This window comes from Siphateles boraxobius, unplaced genomic scaffold (assembly GCF_051911475.1).
Source record: "Siphateles boraxobius isolate OS27281-9 unplaced genomic scaffold, OSU_SipBor_1 12, whole genome shotgun sequence".
Classification (NCBI taxonomy): Eukaryota; Metazoa; Chordata; class Actinopteri; order Cypriniformes; family Leuciscidae; genus Siphateles; species Siphateles boraxobius.
Window position 1 is genome coordinate 22051310 of NW_027508722.1, and position 26163 is coordinate 22077472.

General features: G+C 38.1%; 4 protein-coding genes across 11 annotated transcripts; 3 read left to right on the plus strand and 1 right to left on the minus strand.

Moving 5' to 3' along the window:
- The first annotated feature begins 20 nt into the window (after window positions 1–20).
- On the plus strand, window positions 21–10270 carry LOC143721581 (uncharacterized). Of its 4 annotated transcripts, none has more exons than XM_077212132.1 (3): window positions 25–164; window positions 2075–2188; window positions 5692–10270. In XM_077212132.1, exon 3 carries the CDS (start codon window positions 5773–5775, stop codon window positions 9844–9846), a length of 4074 nt encoding a protein of 1357 aa, XP_077068247.1. In that variant the 5' UTR covers window positions 25–164; window positions 2075–2188; window positions 5692–5772; the 3' UTR covers window positions 9847–10270. The 4 variants fall into 4 exon arrangements, with proteins under 4 accessions (XP_077068228.1, XP_077068247.1, XP_077068257.1 ...); XM_077212142.1 differs by having other exon boundaries at window positions 35–164; window positions 2075–2184; XM_077212113.1 differs by lacking the exon at window positions 2075–2188 and having other exon boundaries at window positions 21–164.
- Window positions 10271–10415: 145 nt separating this feature from the next.
- On the plus strand, window positions 10416–15918 carry LOC143721593 (uncharacterized). 4 transcript variants are annotated; one of them, XM_077212199.1, is made up of 2 exons: window positions 10416–11415; window positions 12706–15918. In XM_077212199.1, exon 2 carries the CDS (start codon window positions 12745–12747, stop codon window positions 15721–15723), a length of 2979 nt encoding a protein of 992 aa, XP_077068314.1. In that variant the 5' UTR covers window positions 10416–11415; window positions 12706–12744; the 3' UTR covers window positions 15724–15918. The 4 variants fall into 4 exon arrangements, with proteins under 4 accessions (XP_077068314.1, XP_077068290.1, XP_077068298.1 ...); XM_077212175.1 differs by having other exon boundaries at window positions 10416–11411; window positions 12700–15918; XM_077212183.1 differs by having other exon boundaries at window positions 11412–11507; window positions 12700–15918.
- Window positions 15919–16323: 405 nt separating this feature from the next.
- prss1 (serine protease 1) lies at window positions 16324–18640 on the minus strand. The gene is made up of 5 exons (XM_077212354.1): window positions 18516–18640; window positions 18170–18329; window positions 16911–17164; window positions 16662–16798; window positions 16324–16563 (listed from the first exon to the last, which is right to left on the minus strand). The coding sequence occupies exons 1-5, from the start codon at window positions 18553–18555 to the stop codon at window positions 16414–16416; spliced, it is 741 nt and encodes a 246-aa protein (XP_077068469.1). The 5' UTR covers window positions 18556–18640; the 3' UTR covers window positions 16324–16413.
- Window positions 18641–20936: 2296 nt separating this feature from the next.
- On the plus strand, window positions 20937–26112 carry LOC143721652 (uncharacterized). 2 transcript variants are annotated; one of them, XM_077212270.1, is made up of 3 exons: window positions 20937–22065; window positions 24198–24623; window positions 24713–26112. In XM_077212270.1, the coding sequence occupies exons 1-3, from the start codon at window positions 21708–21710 to the stop codon at window positions 25480–25482; spliced, it is 1554 nt and encodes a 517-aa protein (XP_077068385.1). In that variant the 5' UTR covers window positions 20937–21707; the 3' UTR covers window positions 25483–26112. The 2 variants fall into 2 exon arrangements, with proteins under 2 accessions (XP_077068385.1, XP_077068393.1); XM_077212278.1 differs by having other exon boundaries at window positions 20958–22065; window positions 24216–24623.
- The last annotated feature ends 51 nt before the right edge of the window (window positions 26113–26163 follow it).

Genomic DNA, 26163 nt, shown 5'->3' on the forward strand with positions numbered 1-26163 from the left:
ACTGGGAGTGGAAGTGCGCGCTCATATATACTGCCCTCTATAGTGAACAGAAGCAATAACATGTCTACTGAAACCCGTTGCAAAATATATACCGTCTTTCGGATTGAAAATAAATAACTTCTTTGAGTAAAATCATGCTAGTTTGCACATCGTACTTTACTAAGGTGAGTGCAAGCCAATAACTGTTTGAAGTACTTGTTATGCTTCGTTTTTATTCGGGCATACATTCGTTAGCTGCGGTTTTTGTCATTCAATTCCCCTGTGCAGCACGCGGATGACGTTCCGCACGCGCTATATCAAGAAATCAGATATTCATATAAAGCGAGTTTGTTTTGGAAAAGAGGTGGTGTTCGCGTTTAGATGCTGGAGGTTGGTTGTATAGTTAAAAATGTTTAGTCTGATTTCAAGTCTGCAGCATCCATTGTAGTGTTTGTTATTGGTCTGGTTTGTGTTATTTTTACTCTCTTTTAAACTAGTCGTATACTAAAGCAAAATCAGCGGGTAGTATCCATATTAACCCCGTGATGCGTTTTATTTATAGATTGACATGATGTTTATTGAAAATATTTGAGTAAAATGCCACGGGTTGCGGCCAGGCCTATCAAAATCGAAGCATGCAAGAAGCCGTCATGCCTCTTTCTCTGTCCTCTATTGTGGCTGCATTTGAAACGTAGGCTATTTGTAACGAATAATTTAACACTTAACTTCAAAACGAGAGCAGGGCAGCAGTTTTATTTGTATTAGCTTGAGTTTTCTGAGCAGAAATTGTTTTTCTCATTTAAATATGCATGTACTCACTGAGGTTAATGACACATGTGGATGTAAGATACTGTAAAAGGCATAACTTGCATCTTTCAAACGTATTTAGTTTTGAAGTTGAAGTGTGCTAAGTTTTTAGAAATGTTATCTTTGCATGCATGTACTTTAGTAAGAAATTACTAAAGTAAATTTCAATATTTAATCAAATTTCTAAACATTAGTACTTTAAAAAAAAGTAATGAATATCAAGATTTTTTTGCCATTAGCAGTTTCTTTTTAATATTAAAGCTGCGAGGAACATTTATCGGGGGTTCAAGCGGTTTAAGCCCTTTAATCACATTGTATAAAAATATATAATGTTTTATTTAGAAAGCATGTAAACACTTAGAAAACTTAGGAAACCAAAAATATAAAAGATCATATAAGAGAGTCAAGAATAATTTTGTACAGACGTAAATAATGTATGTTGGATTGATGTTTATAGGAAGTTCATCCTGATAATGCATTGTCAGCATTTGAAAAATTATTTTACCCTTTGGTGGACAAACATGCACCTATGAAAAAATGTACAGTGATGAATGTTAGGGCACCATGGATTGTTAATGAGTTGAAAAACATTGTTTGAGAGAGATGGATTGGGACGAACAAGTAGGATTGGGACGTCTATTGCAAATTAAGAAATCAAGTAACAAAATTAAAAATAACAAAATTACAATAAGTGTATGTAAATATGATTGCAAAAAAATGTGGAGTACACTCAATGAAATAATGGATAGGAAATAAAGTCAAATTCCTTCTTTTATTGATGCAGGTTACTCATTTTTAACTATTTTTAAACTATATGAAATTGGAAATTATTTAAATGATTTTTTTCATAAATAAAGTTGATAAATTAAGAGAAGAAATGTTGTTCGGAAGAACCAGTTTGCCACATCTTTAATATCAGTATTGAAAACGGGATTTTTCCTTTAGCTTGGAAAGATGCAAAGGTTATTCATCTTTAGAAAAATGCAGCACTGGGTTTTAATAGACATAATAGTCGACCAATAAGTTTACTACCCGTTTTTAGCAAAGTATTGAAAATTATAGTTTGTGAGCAAATTCAGTTATCCTTTAAGGTGAATAATTTGGTCTCTAATTTTCAGCATGCATATTGAGAGAGCACAGATTGATGCCAATAACTTGCTGGATCAACTGAAATGTTACAAATTTTCTTCTCATACTGTCATTGGTTTAAAAGTTAACTGTCTAATGGGACAATGCGGTATGCCTCAAGGAAGTTGTTTAAGACCAATGATCTTCCTCTTGTTTTAAGGTGTGCAAGGACAGTCATGTATGCAGATGATAAAACATTATATTTACCTGCAACATCAATTAAGCAGTTGTCTATACTGCTTTGGATGAGGAAATACAGTTGGTCATAAAGTAGGTATGGAAAAATTTGGTTCTAATTTTGATTTTTTTTTTAATTGCATCAAAAATTGAGTTTGTCTGTAAAGAGTGTGCCTATTGAACAGGTAGAAGAAATAAGACTTCTTGGAGTTTTATATTAAGCCCTTTTCACACAGAGATTCCGGAAAATACACGGATAAAGTGACCCGGGATTTCACAGGTTCGTTTGATTTTGGTTCATTCACCCTGCCAGTGATTTTCCGGAATCAGAGTTGTTCACACACAACCCGTAAAAATCCTGTAAAGACACGTGACATCGATGTGACATGTAATGTCTCAGCAGCGTCTTAAGGGGCCGTACACACCGGGACGAATCTCGGCGCGTGTTATTCGCCCGCGTTTTTCAACACATTTTGTGTTTACACCCAAGCGATTTTCGCTGACGATGAGCCGAGTGAACATGCAAATTAATTCCCTGACATTAGAATGCGCTTAATGTAAAAAGGAAATACCCCAGAAATAACAGAAAAGGTTGGGAAACGTTACAAGCCTATGTACATGAAAGACAATTAAACTCACAATCAAGGCCCATTTGCTTTGCAATACCACTCCATAAAAGTTCTCTTTTATCAATATTTTTGTAGTCGCTGTCGCGTTTGTCATACAGTTCCTTATGTTCCGACACCAACGAGACCAGCAGCTCTACATTTATCTTGGCTTGCATCTTCCTCGTCGTCTTCCCCGCAGTGTGTAGACCTAGACGCTACTTGGCGTATATCTTCTTCGCCGTTACGTATGTGTGCTCGGCAAGACCCCGGCTCGGCAAGGCTTTTGTGTTTGAGCGCCCCCAAGTTGTGTTTTAGTGTAACTTCAGAAACTCCAGACACGTGAGCAAAAGGGCCAATCTCATTGGTCGGATAGTTTTTGACGACCAAAAAACGGACCCGAGGCGTTTTTTTAAAACTGACGCTTTTAAGCGTGGCGTTTTTTGCGTCGGAGTGCACACTCACATTGGCGCCCTTTGTTTAATCACGAGGCGTTAAACGTCGGCGAATATCGCGCGCGAAATTCGTTCCGGTGCGAACAGGCCTTTAAGTTTGCTTATGCGCTGCGATTTCTCTTTCTCTATGCTCTACAAAACTACGCTTGTGCATTTTTTCTCTCTTATTCTATCATAAACTAGCGAATTACGTACTGTTTCACTAGCGTCATCCTTACGATACGGCATTGATTACGGCTTTTGTTCACACAGTGCGCGTTCCGTGACTGAACACGGCAATGTTACTAGGTCCCCAACCCGGCATCAATCCCCGGTCATGTTTGCGTTCACACAAAAGGCGTTCTGGCAATTTCCCGGGATCAACGCGCTGGGTGAAAGGGGCTTTAGACAGTAGGATGAATTGGTCAAAACAGATAGAAAATATGGTAACGAGTATGGGAAGTGGTTTGTCTGTTTTTAAGAGATGTGTAAACCGTTTATCACAGCACTGTATTTCTAAAAATTTGCAAACAATGGTTCTTTCTTAGATTATTGCCCAGTGGTGTGGTCGAGAGCATCAAGTAAAGACAAAAAAATGAACTAATTGAAAAATTACAATTGATACAAGATATTTTTTATTTCCTGTTTCGAAAACCACTGCAGAACAACGGACTGTAATGTATAGAGGAATGACAATATGGTATGATTTACCATTGATATTTTTCATTTTTTTCAACAAGAAAAAATTAGTTTTAAAAAAATATTTAAAGGAACATTTAATGGCACAATATAGTAAATTATTGATTTTGGAATTAATGTTGGGTTAGTATGTTTCATTGACTTGACTTTTTATTGTTGATTACATGTAGTTTTGTATTTTTTACTTGTTGGGACCCCAGGCAGAGTAGCCACTGCCTAGGTAGTGGCTAATCGGGATCCAAATAAATATTATTTGTACTCTTAGATCATACATGGAAAAGACCATGTACAGCCAACACAGGCAATTTACTAAGGAAAAATATGTTTTTTAAGGGTTTTTTGACAGCTATAGCACCATGTCTTGCCTGATCTCCACCACTTTTATTAGGTGTCCTCAAAGTGTGCCCACACATATGTGTGTCAAATTTGTAGTAAATATGTCATTTAGTTTTGAAGTTTAGACGGGTGACATTGATTTGATTTTTTTTGTCAGTCCCTGTCATAATTTTGACATTTGGGCGTTATTGTTTAGCTATTGACCTATGTTTTCAAATTTCCTGTGGTGGTTTTGTCTATCGGACTAACGTTTTCGAACATAATCGTAAGTTTTTTTAAGCGCTAAATGACATCGTTACACAAACCATAAGGCGAAAGCTCACAAATACACAGCATGCCAATTTTCATCGGACTAACGGTTGGGTGCGGTTATAACTTATAGCCATTTTCATGATTTTTTTTCCCTGTTATAGCGCCACCAAGTGGTCAATTGTGGTGATTTTTTTTTTCATGTGACCTCAAATTAAGCTCATAAATGTGTCCCAAGTTTATCGAAAATATCTCTTTCCGTTTACAAGTTATAACCGTTTTAGTAAAAGTGGCTTTGGTCACATTGAACATTTTGGTTCCCCTTAGCGCCTGTGTATTGAAATTTTGAAATTTTTTGATGATTATTGATAGTAACTCTCCAGGGAATATTTCTGCAGTGGTTGCCTCCGATCTGGCCAAAAACCTAGGAGTAGTTCGGAAAAGTAGGTTTTTCAAAAAACCTAAATTTACTTGGAAATGGCGCCTGAAGGCGAGCAAATCCAATGCATGCATTTTGTACGCCTTGAGCCAAGAATTCCAACGATATAAGACACTTGAGCCTACGCCTAACGGTTTAGGAGTAATGAGCCATTTCGTACTTTTGACCGCTGTAGCACCCCCATCAGGCCGATCGGGGCAGGCCTTTTTGATGTTGTAGGCGCTGTGAGTACTACCAGCCCTCAAGTTTCAAATCTCTACGACTTAAGGTTTGGTCTGCCCGATCAGTTTTAGATGGAGAATCCTGCATCATGGGAAAATTAACAATAACAATAGGGTTTCAGCACTACGTGCTTGAATCCCTGATTATTAATATTTGCTAATCAATCAAAAAATACAGCTTTTTCTATTTGAGAACAGTCTGGCTTTGCTCAATAAATTAATAAATATAAAAAAGGCTACTTTCTGCTTGTATAACTTAAAAAATAGACAATAGACTACCTTTCAGTGAGAATTTGTTATATCAAATAGTGTTTTATTAGTCAGTCAGTATATTTCAAATTCATGGATCCAGTTAAACCAAAGTTTTATTTTAGTTGAGAACAGATTAGAGTTTGTTTTTGATGCTGGTATATATATATATATATTTTGATCCAAAAAATTTAAATTACACAAGTAATTCCATTTTTAGAACTGCATTACAGAGTTGTCTTTTACTAAACTTATAGGGTCCTAAACATGACAGCATTCTGATCTATAACATTACATGTATGCCTGTATTGAAAACTTTAAAAACTAATGCTATGCCACTAATTTTGTTTATTTGCTTTCTTTTTTAGGAAGTACTCAACAATAACAAAGACCTTGGTAACACTTATTAAATTTAACATTCGGCAGTGGAATCTTCTGGCACCTGCAAAATGCTTGGACTTCAAGAAACAAAGTCAGCTGGGAGTCCTAAAACTTACAGCTGTGTGGCATGCTCTGCTACGTTTCATAATTTGTCATCACTCCTGGTGCACCAACCAACTCATGCAAGTGAAATCTCTTGCCAGACAGAATCAACACTACCTACTTGTGACAGCTGCGGAAGCTTATTTGCGAGTAAAGATCTCCTTGAAAAACACCACTGTATAATGTCGGCCTCACCAGTCTCTGCAGCCCAAACTTACATATGTGAATGCGGTGAAGAGTTTAGTGGTGTTACAGCTCTTGAGGCCCACAAAAAGCAACATGGGCCGGAAAATAAGGACAAATCAGATTTGGGTAAGATTCCTATTGTGCCAGATAGCAAAATAAACTCCAGCCGTCCTGTCTCCGACCAAGTTTTTCACAGTCTCTCACCATCCCATTCCAATGAAAAATCCCTTGCAGAAAGTGCACCTCCTACTTCAAATGCTGATATCAAGAAGACTGAATTCTCTGCAGACATGGAAAGCAACATCTTGAAGCCATTTGAATCGCCCTCTGTGACCGAAGAGCAAGTGCACATCCTTGAGATGGACACTTTAACATCCTCCAGCGTGGTAAGAGAAGAGGATTTGCAGATCTGTGACATGGACACTTTAAAATCCTCTGACATGGTAGAAGAAGAGCAAGTGCAGGTCCTTGAGATGGACACTTTAAAAACCTATGACGTGATTGAAGAAGAGCAAGTGCAGGTCCGCGATATGGACATTTCACAATCCTCTGACGTGGTAGGAGAAGAGCAAGTAGAGATCCTTAAAATGGAGACTTCAAAATCCTCTGACGTGGTAGAAGAGCAAGTGCAGATCCACAATATGGACACTTTAAAATCCTCTGTCGTGGTAGGAGAAGAGCAAGTAGAGATCCTTGAAATGGACACTTCAAAATCCTCTAATGAGGTAAGAGGAGAGCAAGTGCAGATCCTTGAAATGGACACTATAAAATCCTTCAACGTGGTAGGAGAAGAGCAAGGGCAGATGCTCTATATGGACACATTAAAATCCTCCAACGTGGTTGGAGAAGAGCAAGTGCAGATCCTTGAGAATGACACTTTAAATGTGGTTAACCATTCTGTGCATGACACTGAGAAATCACCAGAATCTTGTGAAGAATCAACTGCATTTAATAAGAAATCAATCCTGAAGATGCTAGCATCTGCCTACATGAGTCATAAACAACCCGTCCAAATGAAACAGAGGAACTTGCCTCCCAGAAAAGTTTCACCGAGAGCACCAATGCAACCTGCAACTGCCATGACGATATCAAAGCCAGAGCTTCTGGAGGATCTATCAAAGATGAAACAAGACAATGTGAAAATTGGAAAGATGTCAAAGAAAGGGAAGATTATATCCGTGACACAAACTCTCTGCCCCGTGGTGGTTCTTGAAACTCGTCAAAAACTTTTTGGCCGGGACAATGTTGAAGGCAAACTTCAGTGCAGGCTCTGCCGTCGGGTTTTCCAAACCGTAGATAGCTTGATAATGCATCATGCCTTGCACAAGAAAGAGAGAGTTAAGTTTTGTCTTTGTTGCCAACAGTTTGTGATAACCGTAATCTCTGTCCCAGAGAACCATGTCTGCTCTGATGCATTTTCTAGAAACTCTCAATCTTTGGGAAAGAAGTCTGTGTCACCTATCAGCCCTACAGCTCAACAGGTGGACAAATTGTTCTACTGTTCTTTATGCAAGCGTGGCTACACACGGAGGCACCGCCTCAAAATTCATAACTGTCCTTATAAGTCTTCTCTGAAATCCTCGCCCACTGTTGCCAACCAACGTCACGTCAAACTCCAAAATATGGAAGAGTGCAATAGAGCGAAGCAAGACTCAAAAACAAATCAAATGTCATCACAGCATATAAATATTGGTGTAGGCACAGAGCCGATAAAGATGGAGGAACAGAATACAGAATTTTCTATTGACAAGGAAAATCAGACTGGGTTGAAGATGCAGCGGAAGGATCAGTTAAATCCCCCAGAAACCCATGAGTCCATTTTTGCCAGTGTTTCTAACTCCAAATCAACTGAAAACTCTGTTGGAGTACCAGCCAAAATGGTTGAAATGAAAGTAGAGGAAAAAGGTAAATTGGTTGAAAAGGAGTGGACCATGCCATTGGATGATGCTGAAATTGATGTACTAATAGATGTAGATCAAAAGGACTCCGATGAAGATGATTTGACTGATGTAGCTAAAGACGACTGTGATGAAGATCAGGATGTTGTCATTGTAGAGCTACCTGAGGACAAGGAAATTAATTCAGCAATACCTAGTAATGGTTTTCAGGTGAATGTGACTAATAAAGGCGTGAAACGGTATGTTTGCAATGGGTGCCAGAGAAGCTACTCTCGCCTATTTACGCTAAAGGAGCACTTGAAGATTTGCGAGGCGAGAAAGTTGGAAGAGCAAAAGGTTGAGAATACATCATCTGATTTGCCTGGGCCAATTAAACGGTTTCCATGTCCCCAATGTGGCAAGTTCTTCAGCCGAAAAGACAATCTAAATAAGCACAGAAAAAATTGCCATGCAACAAAAATGGATTCAGTGGTCAGTTCTAGAACCGTGGAGTCTAAAACAACACCTGCAACTCAGGAAAACTTATTTGTCCTGTCTCCATCTACAGAAAACCAAGCAGCCCAACAGGAGAGCGCTCAAAATACTAGCAGTAGCAGAAACTGGGGGATCATGTCACTTCCATCTGTACTCCCAAGAAGGGTGACGTGCGAATGCGGAGCCTCGTTCACTTGTCCTCGACTTCTCTTCGAACATCTGCAGGTGCATGCGCAGGAGTCTTACATTTGTCCTCACTGTGGTGAGAACTTGCAGTCGTGGATGGACTTTGAAGCACATCAGCAATTGCACAAGCAATCTAAAATCCCAGCAAATGAGCAAAGAGGTTCCCAGCAACAACCTCGTTCATTTTCTCCAACGGTACCATCTCATGCTCCTACTCGCCCGCTACAATCTACAGGTTTTTCGCCGCTTAACATGAAAGCACAACCGCCTGCACTCTTGTCACCTCAACATGTGAACCATAGGTCATTTCCTGAGACATTGACTTGCCATAAATGTAAAAAGAACTTCAGTCTCCGTAGTTCCTTGTTAAGACATATACGGTTACGTTGCAAAGGTGATACTGCAAGTCAGAGGAAACACACTTGCTCTCGTTGTGGCGCAACATTCCACAACTCATTGACCCTTAAAGTTCACATTCAAAGCAATACCTGTAAACCCACATTTAAACCGATTCGATGCCCAGTGTGTGTGCGTTGGTTCAGTTGTCTAGATGGGCTCAAGAGACACCTAGTCTCGCACAGCAGGCAAGCTGGGCTGACATGTCAGATTTGTGACCATAATTGTCCAACACCTCAGGCACTCGAGGAGCATAAAAGAAATGTTCATGGAGTCATTAGCAGAATGAGACCAGCGGAGGACACACCGGAACAGCTGCCCCAAGCAGGCACACAAAGCAGTTCATCTACTCCTTTCCAATGTCCTATTTGCCTTCGTAGTTATCCAAAGCTTCAATCCCTGAAGGATCACTTAAGGAAAGTTCATCGGCCTAAACAGCCAAATCTGGTTACCGTAGAACCGGTCCGTTCTGGCCAGTTTCAGTGTCAGATATGCGCCCGCTCTTATCATGACATAAAATCATTGAAAAACCACAGAAGAAGAGTGCATCGTATTTTTAGTGCTGCATTTCAGCCATCGAAAGGAACTGAGCAGAACAGCACTCCCAATCAGTTTCAATGTCACATTTGTGCACGCAGTTATCCAGATGTACAGTCCCTCCGAAACCACAGAAGGAGGGTCCATGGTATCGTGGGTGGTCTTGAGGTGTCGAGGGGCATGGCTCAACACAATCTGTACAAGTGTCAGATTTGTCAACGCAGCTATCCTGACATAGTGTCCCTTAAAAATCACACAAGAAGGGTACACCGCATATTAGGCCCAGTGCCTGAAACATCAACAACAACAAATGACACCGAAGATGATTTAGACCAGAAACCGATACCTTTTCTGCATACATAAAAGTTGGATCTACTGCTTGCTTTCATTGCTGCATATGCGATCAAAATGTAATGTAAAAAAAAAAAGATGTTATAAAGCAGAAATTTGAATACATTTTTTTAAAAGAGTAGTGAAAAATAATTTTGAATAGTTTAAAACATTTAAAAAATGATTCATATCTGATTAGTAGTAGAACATGTTGTGTCTTGTTAATATCATATTTGGCTTCCTCTGTATTTTATTGGTTTCCTTAATTCGTCTATTGAATACAGATTTTCTTTTTTCAATACAGAGATTTTTGGTGAATGCACTGTATAAACAAAAAAAACGTAGTTTTCGGCCTTTTTTTAATGTAATCATTGTGTATTGTTAGTCTACTGTAAATAATACATTCTGATGTTAACATGTTCTACGTTGCATCAATAAACACAATAGTGACACCTTTCTAAGTCTCCAGTAAAGTAATGACAGATGTGGTCATGCACACATGTTATAGTGTGCTAAATGTTGCCAGCAATGGCAAAACTTGCTGGACACATCTAATGTAAATGATAAAGATTGAAAGATTTGGTGAACTGATTAAATGGTAAAACTGACGGAGGACTGAACAAATTAAAATACATAAATAGCTTTAGGCAGTGAGCTAAGTCAACGTAAAATTTGCATCAAAAACATCTTTAGGAGCGACACAAAAATGTCTCAATTGTTTTTGTGATATATGTGGTCATACAAAAAAAATCTGAAAATCAAGTAGTTTATCGGAGTTCTGTAGTTATTGTGTGAACATTATTTTGGTAACAATTCACTATAAGGTTATATGTGCTAATTTATTTCAATAGCAGACATGAAAAAAACGAACAATATTGTTACATTTTGCGTTTATTAGTCTAAAATATTCATTTTATACGTACTAGTACATTTTAACATACCAACAAAATTAATATCAGTTCATAATCTGTATTATGAATGAACGTAATTAACAATGACCAATAGTACGCTACATTTATAACTTATACCTGTTCTGAATCAACATTATACTTGGTTCTGTTTAAATGACGGGCAGCATCAGATCAGCCCTACACTTGCCGTTGTCATGATGCATGTTAAAATGCTTATCATTTATGATTTTAGAATTATATATATATATATATATATATATATAGGCTACTTGTTTATTTATAATTTCACATTTAATTTTGAACCATTTCTATGGTTTGGTTAGCAACTTTAAATGGAATGTTAGATGCATGCCTTTTGCAGTGAACAATTTGTTTTCTGAAACGTTTTAATGCTGTATATATATTGTTTTATTTAACTGCAATTAAAATTGAATAAAAGTCGTACCCATACCCATGTCTTTATATGTAATTCATGGTTTGGTATACATCGTACGAGGTAAATGCAGTCAAACAAGAATTATTTAACATGTGTTTTCATATTGAGGTGATTGTCTTTACATAACCACACATCCAGAAAAAGACGTCGAAGAGGCTTTTATCGGAAACGGAAAAGGAAACTCCATTTGTTTAGGGTATGAGTCCTGAATCGTAGTTCATTGGTGCTGCTGAAAAGAAAAAGCATGAAAGGTTGGTTGCCTTTCTTTGTGTTGCTTGTTCGCATGTAGATACTTTTTCTACAAAGTTAAGGCAGAAGCTCATTTTATGCAGTCGATCAAACGATTGGTAATTTTGCATTGAAGGGGTGTTTTTTACTATTAAAAAAAATTAAGTGTTGGTGTTTTAAATTATTCGTTTAGTCCTGCGTCGGACGTAAAATTAATCGACAGACACATTAATCCTGTTCAAAGACGCTGATTTCGCTTTTCAAAATGAACTCGTTCTTAAAGGACAGGTTCCGTAGAATTACGAGATGCAGGGCTGAATGTAACAGCGTATGCATAAAGCATTACAGAGACATTATGGAAGGAATGGCCTTTGCAAACGCCTGCAGTCATTTCACTCTGCATCAACCGCTATCTACTGCGGCACTGAATTTTTTACCCTAGTTGTTGTGTTTTTGCGGTCATTATTAAATACAAATACCGGGTAAGCAGTCAAAAGGGGTACAATGAGTTGAGAACCCTTATTTGTTTTGTTTTCTTTGTTGTAGTTCTATTCACTAACGAATGACTCGTATGAGCCGGTTCTTTGAATGATTCGCTCTGATAAAAGAACGGACCACGAGCCACTATTGACAATAATAAAACACGTGAAACATAAACTCTTGATTGCAGTAATAAATAAGGATCAGCTTAAAAAATAAATTAACGTAACGTATAAAAATAATCATTAGGTTTTCAGCTTCTTAATCTCCTATGTTTATACATTATTATATTAGTTGGTTCTTTGGAAGTTACAAATATTGAGGCTATATCCTGCATGAAAATAACAATCGTGGGTGTTAATGATGAAATTATGCATTTAGTATTTTGCCATCAAAATAATACAGCAATACTAGGCTATTTAAACTCAATACAAATGCTTGTATATGACCTAACTACTTTTTAAAATTGACCATATGCCATTACAATTCCAACTTGGCAGTAAAAATATGATCAGCATCCATCAGCAGCTCTCAATCAGGTCCATCAGCAGCTCTCAATCAGGTCCAGTGAATGTGCTGTGTTGTTTTGCAGTCGGATGCCGTGGGACACACTCTTCCGGAGATGAAATATGATGTATATAATATTATTGTAATATAATGTCATGTATTTTTTCATTGATGTTGTTCTACAACAATATTAATATATCCACCTATTATGTGGATAACTGTTGAAGCAGCTACTAATGTGCTGATGAAACTTATTGTTAGATGCAATACATCTTTTAATATCTTATCTATATCTTTCATTCCTTTTCCTATGTCTGGTTTCAGCTTGAGTGAAGGGAAACTCAGGCACCTGCAGGTGACTCGCACATCATGCTTAAAGGAGAGGATAAGAAGCAAGGAACCAACACTGATGAGGATGAAACCAAGGAACAATCTGTGAAGACAGGTATGGGGGAATTCATTTCAAAAGGTCTGGCATTAAGCTCCCAGAACAGAAGAGTGGAGGAACCGTCGCCTGCAGGCACTATTTCCCTTCCTGAGTCCTTGCCTGTTAATGTTGACGAAAAAGAGAGTGAAAAAGGCTCTTGTAATGCAGATGTAAATACATTTGCAGAGCAATTTAAGTCTGATTTTACCCCTGTCAAAGAAGCTGAAATGGATGCTCAGAAATGTTTGGAAGAGCTTGATCAGCCAGAGTCAAATTCTAATTGTCTTTTCAGCACCACAGATAATGGACCAAAATCACTGCCTCTTAATGCAGAATTAAATAAACCACAAATCGACGCTCAGATATCTGTTCAAACAGATGAAATCTCAAGTAGTCAGTCTGAAAGAGAGTCTGACATGAATGAAGCCCACTTTTCAACTGTCCAAACATCTGAGAAAGGTGCCTGTGATACATCCTGTCCTATTATAAGTGATAGCCAGTGCGAAGAAGATTCTGAAAAACAAATCCATGAGGACACTGCAGATGTAAAAATTTCTGACACTGAAAATCAAGAAGCCCTGCCCTCTGACACATTAAACCAAACTGATGTAACATTGGATGATGCATGTTTAGATCATTCACCTGAGAAAACCCAAGAGCCTAATTCAGAGCTGAATAGCCAGACACCTTCAACCGAAGCCAATGCGGAGGCAAGCAGTATGGAGATTAAAGAAAGTAAACGTGGATTTCATTCATTTTCTCGCGGACGGCCACGCAAAGAGAAACGGGTCATCAAGTGTGAATATTGCGGGCGCCCGTTCAATCATGCCTCTGCGTATATCATTCATCTGCGTGTCCACACAGGTGAGAAGCCCTTCACATGCCAGGATTGTGGTAAAGCCTTCGCTCAACTCTCTAACCTGCGATCTCACAGCAAAGTCCATAAATCCAAAAGTCGGAAACGTGCGCACAGATACCAAGACCGAAGTAGAGCCACGACTGAGAAAAATGCAGACATGAACCATGTGAGCGTGATCGACAAAGTGGAAAGTGACTGTCGTAGTAATCAAATCACCCCTAGAAGGAGGAGGGGGCGAGGAAGAGGGAAAGGGAAACCACAAACATGTCCGATCTGTGGCAAAGTCTTTTGCTACAAGTCTGTCCTGAAAATCCATCTTCGTATTCACAGTGGAGAAAAACCATACTCTTGCAAGGTGTGCGGCAAATCCTTTACTCAGGCTTGTACTGCACGTGTCCATGAAAGAGTGCATTGGTCCATCAGGCCTTACTTCTGTTCAAAATGTGGTAAGGGATTTTCTCAGATCGGGCCATTAAAGATACACACGTGTGAAGGTAAAAGACACCCACATTCCACGTTGAAAGATATGGAATTGGATGGTGTTATCAGCTTCAGGTGTCACCTTTGCAAAAGTTGCTTTGGCACCAGAGATGAGTATGAATTACATTTGCAAGGACACAAGGATACCCAGCGTTACAGCTGTGACTGCTGCAAGCAGACGTTCAGTCTTCTCTCAGAGCTACATACGCACAGCAAGCACTGCATTTCCATGCGGCTCACAAAAACCAAGTCTTCTGGTTACAGTTCTCCTCACAGATTACAATCCAAATACTCCTTGAAAAGAAGAATAGCACAAAAAATGCGAAGTGCAAGTTCAGTAAAATCTCCTGAAAAAGATTTTTCTTTGCTGAGGAAGTTCAAAAGATGCTCTTCTTTGCTCACTTGCCCTACTCAGGTCATGGCCACTTCTGTTTATGACTCTCAGAATAATCTCTATTCAGTGAATCGGCCGATCAAATGCAGCTATTTTGTATCTCAACTGAACAGTACGCACCAAAAAGCAGATCCAAGAAAGTACTTCTGCCCACGGTGTGGACGAGTATTCCTGCATGTAGGAAGGCTGAGAGCCCATATGCTCACTCATTCGCGTGGTCAAGGCTTCACGTGTGTCGATTGCAACAGGATGTTTAAAAACTGGAACAAATTTTGGATTCATCAGCGGCTGCATAGACAGAAAAGAGGACGGTTTTTTTGTCCGAAGTGCGGTCAGGGGTTTCGATTTGTGGGCTTGTACAATAAACATCTGCAGAAGCATGCAGAGCTTAACGCTCATGTTTGTCCCTTCTGTCCTCACACGTTCTCAAATGCACAAAAGTTGAGAAATCATCAGCAAGAGTGGCACCGCTCAACTATGCCCTTTATTTGTGATATTTGCGGAAAAGGTTTCCCAAGTGCGATCGTTCTTAAACGACACGGAGTTGTTCACTTCACAAATGGTCCAATGGAGACACATTACACCATTGATCCGCAGTCTGCTGTGCATCCCTACGAGTGCGGTACGTGCAATGCCAATTTTGAGACCTTAGACTTGCTTTTTCATCATCAGCTCCTCCACAAGCCTGTAGACAAAGAACCAATAGCAATGAAAGGCCAGCTACTTATAACAGGGGAACATCAATCTCACCACCTCCAGCGTCAACGCCACAACTACTGCCTTTCTGATAATCAGACACAAAAGAAACTCCTCTCATTTTCCTCTTCAAATGGTGCTGAAATGCCTCATTCATTGTCACACTTAGGTCCCTCAAGCTTACATCCATTACCAAAGCAGCAGCAAAAGCTGAACACTGTGGCCCCGGGCACCACCAGGACATTGGCTTATGTGTCATCAGAGCCACATTCCTTAACTAATTCTCAAAATAATGAGAGACAAATGGTTAAAAAACACACTGAGAACAGTTTTTCAACAATGGAAGAATTAAATGGTTCAAGCCGGTCACCATCTGTATTGAAGACAGAGGACACAACTGGTAACTTAGTTTGCACTGAATGTAATGCTTGTTTTTCCAACCTTCTAGAATTGCATGGACATTACTTGGACCATGCCAGAGGGCAAATATAAATATTCTGTAAAAGTTGTTCTCTTTTGTTCAATGAGTGTGTGATGAACTTTTGTATGGGAATGACATAACTTCTGAAACTAGCAAAAATGTTGGCTGTATATGAATATTATGTTTTTCATGTGATATCAACATTACTGATGTACTGACACATAATTTTGTTTAAAAAATAAATTTTCAAATATTTGGACTAGTTATTCCCTGTTATGGACAGTATTGTTTTATTTAGAGATCCTATAGTTTGATTTAGATGTCTATTGGTGTTGGTGCTGTAATTGAAATTTTATCTGTTGCTATTAACAGATTAAATGTCTTGTCTGATGTCGCTCAAGTCTTACATGTTATTTATACTTGTATAGCTAATTCAGGGTTTTTTTTAACAGATAGGCCTAGTAAGTACAACCAGATCTGACCAGAAATTAATGGAGAAAAAAAAAGATCAATGGTAAGATCCATAATAAATGTATTCGATGTTAATTAAATACATTTTATATTACATTTAAATTAAATTAATAGTCAATTTAATTCATGATAATGTGGAACTCAAACTCTGAAAATACAGACATCTTAGATAAATTATAATATAAATAATACAAAGAAAATTATTTAATGTTTGTTATCAGATGTTTATTTTAGTTTGTCAAATGATATGGCAGCATGCCATGATTATGGCCTCGAAAATCCATGGGAGCTTAGTTGGAGTTCATGGTATTTCTGATCCAGGTGGTGAAGTTGCAAACTTTGGCATAGACACCAGGATTGTTCCTCTGGGCACAGCCGTAACCCCAGGACACAATACCCTGCAGCTGGTTGTTGCACACCACTGGGCCGCCAGAGTCACCCTGCAATACAGAAGCGTTTCAGAGAAGTCAATAATTGCTGCAAAAAGTATTTTTAAATATCTGTTAGCTTGACATCAAAAGTTTAGCATTTATCTTACCTGGCAGGAGTCCTTGCCTCCCTCCATGAAGCCAGCGCAGAACATGTTGGAGGAGATCTGACCAGGGTAGGCATTTTTGCAGGTAGTGTCACTCAAGATAGGAGCCCACAGGCACATCAGACGGCTGGGGTAGTTGCCTGAGAAAACATCCAAGTCCCCACTAGGTTAATTTGCATTAATGGGTTATTTTAAGATGGCCTAAAGATGTATGCAGGAAGTTTCATTCCATATTAATTTAGTGGCACGCACTTCCATTGGCGCTCATGTTTCCCCATCCAGAGATCAGGCAGCTGGTACCAGATGAAGCGCAGCTTGAAGGCAGAGCAACGGTCTGAACGTAGCTGTTCAGAGAGGCGGCACTGCTCAGCTTGATCAGCATGACGTCATTGTCCAGAGTATTGCTGTTGTAACTGGGGTGTCTGATGACCTTAGCGGAGTTGATGAACTGCTCGGTGCCCTCAGTGGTGTCAATGTTGTGCTCACCCAGGCGCACCTGGACACGTCTGAGAATAGAGATAAGCGAGTAATTATTTGTTTATACAGAAAGCATTAAATGTTAAACGCTTTAACATACTTCTAAAAAAAATGTAACCTAAGAAAATGTGCACTTTGTTGGTTGAAATTTAAGTGACTACTAATGATTTATCCTTATAGGAAATATTTATTTTTGAAAAGTAATTTCTGTATAGATACATATGGTAGAATCTTGACTACAGTAAGCTGTTGGACATTTCTACCCCATAGGGCATATTGTCACACTATGAGCAGATTGAGCACTGCCATTCAAAAGTTTGTGGTCAGTAAGATGTTTTTTGAAAGAAGTATCATAAGCTCACTAAGGCTGCATTAATTTAATCCAAAATATAGTAAAAACAGTACTACTGTGGAATGTTATTACAGTTTAAAACAGTTTTCTATTTCAATATATATTTTTATTCCTGTGATGGAAAGCTGAAATTTCATTACTTCGGTCTTCAGTGTCACATGATCCTTTAATGCTGATTTGGTGCTCAAGAAACATTTCTTATTATTATCAATTTGAAAACAATTTAAAAACTTAATATTTTTTGTGGATTTTTTTCAGGATTTTTTAATGAATAGAAAGTTATATTAAACAGCATTCATTTAAAATCGAAATCAATTTAATGCATCCTTAATTTCTTTAAAAATATTTTAAATGGCATAGCAAGTAGAAATTTGTCATTACATAAGTTTATTTAGTTCCTTGTTAAATTTAAAAAGAAAAAAAGAAGCACAAAATAATTCATGACGGAGCTAAAATGTTAAAAGTAACATAACTTCCTATAGTAGAAATCCTTAAACAAAAAACATTATTCTTAATTCAAATCCAAAGACAAAAGTTTTTGTGCAATTGGACTTTTGAGTCAAACCTACTGAGATATAATTATTGTAACAACTTCCCCATGTGACAAGCTCCAGTGTGTCCAGTCTCCTATATATATTTTATGCACATGCAAGCAAAAAAAAAAAAAAAGACTTTCACTTACGACTTGTAGCAGTGAGCAGCGGACACGACCCAGAGGTTGCTGATCAGAGAGCCACCGCAAAAGTGGTAGCCACTGTTCAGGGAAACCTGGTAAGGAACCCCATTCTTAGTACACTCAAATCCGCCAACAATCTTGTCATCCTCATCCAGAGGAGCAGCATCTGGGAAAACATAAGGTTTAATTGTTTCATACATTTACCAAAATTTATTAACAGAGCTACAACCATACGGAATTAAATTAAAAATGTATTCTATTTTACATGATGAATGTCTGTATAGAAAAACCCTAAAACCCTTAATATATCTGTATTAATTCCAATCTAAATCTTTCCTGCCCCTTTACTTACAAGCCGCAGCGAATAGAGCCAGAAGAATAAGAGCCTTCATGTTGAGACTGCTGAGTGTGTGTTCCCAATTTTTTAAGACCCACCTTTTATACTCTGTCTACTCCACAGTTCGAGATAATTTTCAAGGACATGCATACATTTTGGTTCATTATGTAAGCCTTAAATAGCAACCAGTGTGTGACTCCAGCATGTGCTTCAACATAATTCAGATTGTCTTTAGAACATATTATTGCAAATCATTTTTTGCATGTTAAGAAAAAATATTCACAAATTTCAATTAATAGATGTTTCTTATTATTTTCTAATAGGGAATCCTTTGCAGCGGTTATTTATAAAGGGGAAATTTGGTTGCATATTAAGGTTCATTAGGTAACTAAGTACATTAGTTAACATGAATTAAGAACAAAACAATACTTCTACAGCATTTATTAATCTTAGTTAACATTCATTACAACATTTACTAATACGTTATTAAAATCAAAGGTTATTTGTTAACATTAGTTAATGTACTGTGAACTAACATGAACAAACAATGAACAGCTGTATTTTTATTAACGAACATTAACAAAGATTAACTAGTAACAAATGTATTGCTCATTGTTATGTTAGTTAATACATTAACTGAACCTTGTAAAGTGTAACTATTATTATATTACTTATCTTTGGAAACTAACATGCAAAACCAAGGGTTTAAAAATTATTTAACATATCTTAATGTTAAATTTGTTTAATATGCTAAATTAGGATACATTACATTGTGGTGCAATTGTCTGTAAATCATGATTCATGTTAGAGTATGTGGTGTTTCACTTCAGAGGGCTCTTTTATTATTTTTTAAACATGTGATCAAATTCAGGACATTTGTAAAATGAGCATTCTCATTTTATAAACCGTCATTAGAGAAGACTGAGTGGACAACGCAGACTTTATTTCAGACTGGAGTACTTCAGTGAAAAGTTTTAATTGTGAAAAGTAAAAAGTTTTCATTTAAATTCACATTTAATCGAAAGTGGGCATTGATTAATTTCCTCATGTAACTATATTATTTCCCCTTGATTATAAAAAATACATAAGCTGTGAAATCTAGGCTGATAGTAACCTTATTTTCCGTAATATTACAAAATACCTACAAACCGGTGACTTTAAATAAACATGACATGGGAAAGTTCAACTGAATCAACATGTGGCAGCTAAACCATTCAAGGTGTTTGTCACCAGAGATTATTATCGACTATCAAAGAATTTGTGAAATATTTAATCAGACATTTAAAACTCATATATTGCTTGTCAGAAAGTTTTTTTTTTTTCATTTTCCAGGCACAAAATAGAATAGTATTGTTGCATAAAATTGTGAGCAGCATGCTATTTTCTAGCTAATAGCCATTTTGCTGCACGTGTCCCTGGTTAGACTTTTACTCAAACCGTGAGAAATCTAAGGTTTTTTATCCCTTTGATGCATGGTGTCAACTACAGTGGACAGATGTTTAAAATACATTTTTAAACATGGCCATTGTTACAGCCAATCCAAATGACCTTTCTCCCTTTTCTATATGACAGTCTTCCTTATATTTCTATATGTGTTTACTTATAAACTGTCCATTGCATTACGTTAGAAGCCTCAGACTTGTCACTTTTAAATTTCATAATTTTTTTTTTTTTTTAAGTTCACAAAAAAGTTACCATACTCATGGTTTATGATATGTGAATCTTGGGCTGATTTTTGACTCCAATTCCAGATAAATCACAGATAAATCATTAGCTTTTGTGGGAGAAAACAGATGGCTAATGAAGGCTGTGCAAAATCTGATTAAAAAGTCTAGATGTATCTTTGTTTGTTTTTTTAAATTATTTTATATATTTTATTGTCTGCCTGCGATACTGAGTAAAAATAAATCCTAGATTTTTTTTAACTCATTGTACATCAATATCACTTTGTGGACTGTCACGCATAGGGACATTGTCGCAAGAGATATAGTCCATCTCCCTTACTTCAAGGTTTTGAGTCAAAAGTCCAGTTGCATAGGTCAGCTATGGTGAAGATAGATTTTAACCAAAAAGATCCTCAGATAAGCTATGTTCACCGGAGCACTCTGGTGAAGCAAATGATAAGCTAATACAAGTAGGCTATTCCAAGCCATTGCATGTTTACTCTTCTTCTACCATATGAAATTGTAACCGTATTCAGCACTTTTTCCTTTTCAACTATATTACTCAAATCGAGTAGCTCTGCCTTTTTCATTTAGACCTACAAAGACTGCTACTTTTATTTCCACTATTATTTTTTCATTTAGCTTGCACTTATATTCTAATAACTTATATATAATTATAGATATGAGATTGTTTAAATATACTTTCTATGTTTTAATGTATAAAATATTTGTTTCCGAATTTCAGATATAGCAACACGGTAAATATCTTAGTGTGATGTCATATTCCTGCGACGATTTGTGGTCTGTGTACATTTAGGATTCTACGAGGTTAGCTTTGCATCTATGCACTTAAATCGGTTAGCATTATGTTTTTTACTCTCTGGCCATTTATCACAGTCCGACGGTGCGAGTGCGTTTTCCCCCCCAAAAAACTAAATCTGTCTCGTGATGCTGGCACGTCGCATATATGACTTTTCCACGAATAGCAGTATTTGCTTGAGAAGAGCTAGTGGCGGCTAACGTAATTTATGCGGAATGCGCATCCATTGCGGATGTGGTGCAGAATATGCGCATTGCTGCGACACAGGTAATTTTGGCCTTTACTTTTAAGATATTCCCTTAATTAAACAATTAGTTAAATGCGAATCCAACTATATTGTCAATGCATTATTTGTTTTTATTTCTCGCCCGCTCCTCTTGTAGCCTCGGACTTTTCCTATGTCATTGGCAAATTTATTGTTAATTAGGAGAGCTCTAAGATGCCTGTATGTAATTAATTATACTAATACATAAAGTCAAACATAACATAATATCTGAAGAACATTAGACAAAAGCCACAGGTTTTTGTTTTAGAGATACAACGTACAGACAACAAAATATCGCAATAATTGCGCAGAATCAGTGTAAATACACTTTTTTTTTTTTAAATAAAATGACACGTTAACCTATTGCCGTTCCGTAGCTGTTATCTATTTTATGTAGTTTGGTATTGCTGAGCCCATTATTAAGGCTGTCCTTGTCAGACATTACAATGAAGCAATGAATGCCTTGCCATGGAACAGCATGGTGGCTTTTTACCCTCCTTGTGAATGGCACGCTGTCCAACAGTCACATTGGTGTGTCTGTAAACCACAACATATCCATGACTGAATACTACGAGGAAGGAGGGTTGCTGTATGAGCACTCACCTCCCATGCACATCAAAGTGGAGTCTCCAGAGGGTCCCTTTGGAGGCGGGGTCTCAGAGGATGGTTTCCCCAGGGAAGATGACGACTCAGAGACCAGTTGTGACCACCAGAATGGTGGGTTGCCTAGCAGTCTGCCGTTTAACGTTGTGGTTGTGCATCCCAACATAGTCGCACCTGGAATGTCTTCAGATGAACTCATCCCAATCGAACAAAGTAAGTCTTCTATGGTAGGAAGTATATATAAAATATGTGATTTTACTTTCCTGAAATATTACTTCCCTGAAATATTACTTCTAACATTACAGTAATATTTAAAGGTGCACTCTGTAATTTCCCACCTCATTATTAAAGTTTTACAAATGTAGAAATTAATAATACATTTTATAAAAGTTCAAAATTATGTACTCTCACATAAGATGATAAGACAGCTATAAAGCAGCTCTGCAGAAAACAGTGATGTCATCGTCCAGCTCAGTTCAGTTCTCATCCGCTAGTTTCAGTTTAGTTGGATGAATAATATTGTTGAATATTAAGTGTCCCCAACTAAGCAAGCAAGAGGTGACAGTGGAAATGAACCCAAACTGCATCAGGTGACAAAATGGAGAAATAAAACCTTGGGAGAAACCAGGCTCAGTCGGGTGGTCAGTTCTCCTCTGGCCAACAAACAAACATGCTGCATTTCAAGTCAGAAAACAGATGATGAATTGGAATCATTCAAAATATTTCATCCAGTTCCTTCTGTTTGAAGATTGGATTCATCACGCCAGTATGGAGACGAAGCTGGCCATCAGGGTCTGTGCAAAGGACTTGTCTGGTTCTCGTGGTCTTTGCTGAGGATCTTTGTTGATGGCTGTAGTGTCGACAAGGTCTTCACAGGGGATTGTCTAGTTGATATAGTCTCTGCTGACATTCAGTGCTGTGTTGTGGTCGCGTCAGATGCAAATCCTAAAAATCTGATCAGGCTGACTACGGTAACCTCAGGATAAGGATGAGACAGACAGATTAATATTAGCATAGGTGCCATTCTTTTTATGATGCAACTAAAACATTGGATGTTGTGGGTAGTGTTCCAGTTGACCTACTTTATGCAGCCTAAGAATCTTTTAACGGATTTGAATTTATAGAAATGTGATCGTGTGTTATGTGTATTCTAGGTAAAATAGATGCGTTTTAATCTACATTTGGATTTAACACAGATTGTGTCTACCTCCCGAACAACACTAGGAAGACTGTTCCAGAGTTTGGGTGCTAAATAGGAAAAGGATATACCGCCTACAGGCGATTTTGATATTCTGGGTATTGTCAACTGACCAGAATTTTGAGGCCGCAATAGACGTGCAGATCTATAATGCGTTAAGAGCTCGCTCAAGTACTGGGGAGCTCAACCATCCAGTGCTTTATAAGTAATAAACAAGATTTTTAAAATGTATGTGATGTTCAATTGGGACCCAATGCAGTGTTGACAGAATCTGGCTATTATGCTCATACTTCCTGGCTCTAGTAAGAACTTTAGCTGCTGCATTTTGGACCAGCTGGAGTTGTTTATTAAGCGTGCAGGGCAACCACCCAGTAGAGCATTACAATAATCTAGCCTTGAGGTCATGAACACATTAACTAACTTTTCTGCATTTGTCATTGACAGCATGGACGATAGTATCAATGCAACATTAAGGTCCAGTAACAGTAATAGAGAGATACAACCATGATTAGATGATAAGGGCAAATCATTTGTTTTTCTAATGAGAGCAGTCTCAGTACTATAATACGGTGTAAGTCCTGACTGGAAATCTCCGCAGATACTATTTCTTTCTAAGAAGGAACATGGTTATAAGGATTCTGCTTTTTCTAGTATTTTTTACCGAAAAGTGAGATTCGAGATGAGTTTGTAATGAACTAATTCTTCAGGATCAAGTTGTGGTTTAATAACTGCCAGCTTGAAAGTTTTTGGTACATATCTTACTGATTGATGAATTAATAATATTATATATATTACTCACTCAGTTTATTATATTAACATTCTGATATTGTAATTTTTACTCGATTAAATAAATCATTGGTGAGCACAAAAAACATGATACTTGATGTGACACTTTTTAAAAAAATATCTATTTACTTGTTCAAAATACAGTGCAATTCATACAGACAGTGGCTTACATTTCAATTAAAATGTGTTACTTTTTTTGTCAAAAATATTTGCGTGATGCTGCATTAATGCTGCTATGTGTCAGTATAAGTCCAAAAACACTGTCAGCGCAACAAAAGCAAAAAATGTACAGAGTGCACCTTTAAATAGTAATGCAGAAGCTTAATTTTTTGTTAAAATAAAACTTGCCTTTGAATTAAAGACAGGGGGGTGTCTTCAGCATTAGCCGCAGGAGGCGTGGGAAAAAGGAAGAGCCGCTTTAGCGGGGCAGAGCTGGAGGTGTTGGTATCAGAGGTGACCCGCTGTGAGGGGGAGCTTTTCGGTCCAGCAGGGAGGCTCCGGCGCCGAGAAAGAGAACGAATTTGGGCCGGGATACTTGAGCGTGTCAATGCTGTGTCTAGAGTACCACGTACTCTAAGAGAAGTGAAGAAACGCTGGGATGACCTAAAGAGACGTAACGGTGGTAGACTCGCTGACGCAAGGCACCGCACCTGCTACCTGCCATCCAGCAGAGGGGCCGCAATTATGGGAAGGCCGACTCAAGTCAGTCCCAGGCACCAGCAGTCTCGTCAAAAGCAGAGCACTAGAGTAAAAGCCAGTTTCAGTTGCTTGTCAGACACTGATCCAGGTAACATCTTCAGGTTTTGAGTGACCTCACAAATTTGATTCTGTCAAGCATGGAATAGTAAATGTTCACATATCTTTTCACTGTTTCAGTTGCAGTTGGAGATGGTTCTGAAAGAGATGGTTTTGAAAAGGAGGAAGAAGCTGGTGAGCAAGACTGTGATGATGGAGATGATTGTGATGGTGTGGAGAGCAGCATGGAGGATAAACTGGGCTTAGGTCTGGGTCTGGGGATAGTACCACCTCCGACATCAGAACGCTGGCTACCTCCTTCACCCCTTTACAGCGCGCCTTTCCTCAACGGGACTCCTCATACAAGCCCAGAACCATCCTTAGGGACCCACCAGGGCCCACTGGAGCCCCCTCCGCCACGTACTTCCTGGCTGGAAGATGAACTTCGTGGACTGGGAGAAGCAGCCATGCAGCTTGGTGATCGCATGGAGCAGAACCTGCGCGAGTTTGCAGAAGGCTTCAGAAGCGATATGCGGACGCTTGTGGCTTCACAAGAGGCCCTTACAAGCAGCTTGCAGCAGAATAATGTACTTTTGCAACGCCTGTTGGGTCTACTTGAGATGCAGCATCAGACGCCTCAACAGCAAATTCCACAACAGCAACAACACTTACAGCAACCTGCACAACACCACCAGGAACCTCCACAACAGCAGCCTTATCAGCAACTGTTATTGCCACAGGAACATCCACAGCTAGAGCAGCAAATCCCAGCAACTCTTCCACCTCTACCGCCACCTCCAGATATTTTAGATGGTACTCTGCACACTGAACCACCGACTGACACAAATAGAGTATCGCAACGGCCACGCCGTGGCAGAACAGTAGACCTCAGACGAAGACGCAGACGTTGATGTTGCCTTGAGATGTGGAAAAATAAACTTTATTCGGAAACAGTAAATGTATTTATTTAAAGCAATGTTTTATAAGGTTACCTAGTTGCAGATTGTGCCATGTCATTGCAGCTACATTATATGTTATGCCTGTTGCAGATATATAATAAAATGTATTGTGTACACCAAAAAGCTCAAAGCTATAATCAAAATTGACTTATGAAACCTTGTTGCTGATAAATTACTGACATTTTATGGATCTGCTTGCTCAAGTTCATAATATATAAGTTTAGAAAAATATTCTCTAGTATTCATGCTGTGGCTCATTTGATTGAGGCACCGCAGATCAGTGTAAATGACGTTTTACTTTTGCTACTATCACTGGTTAAGAAGATACATCCAAATGCTGTTTTAAAGAATATTGTATTGCATAGAGGTTCTCCAGTTCCATGGAAATAAATGCATTATTAAATACAGTATTACTGACTAACATAGAGATCTAAGGTTGCCCAGTCACTCTGCATGCAATGCAAGATAGCTAAGCTCAAATATACCTTTTTGCAAACTTTTCACCATGTTAACAAAAATCATATGTATTTGAAAAAAATTGTCTGCCTATGCACAAATTTTAATAAAATACAATCAATACAATTATCCCCCTTTTTATATTATCAAAGTCAATTATAAATATTAAGCAGCTCA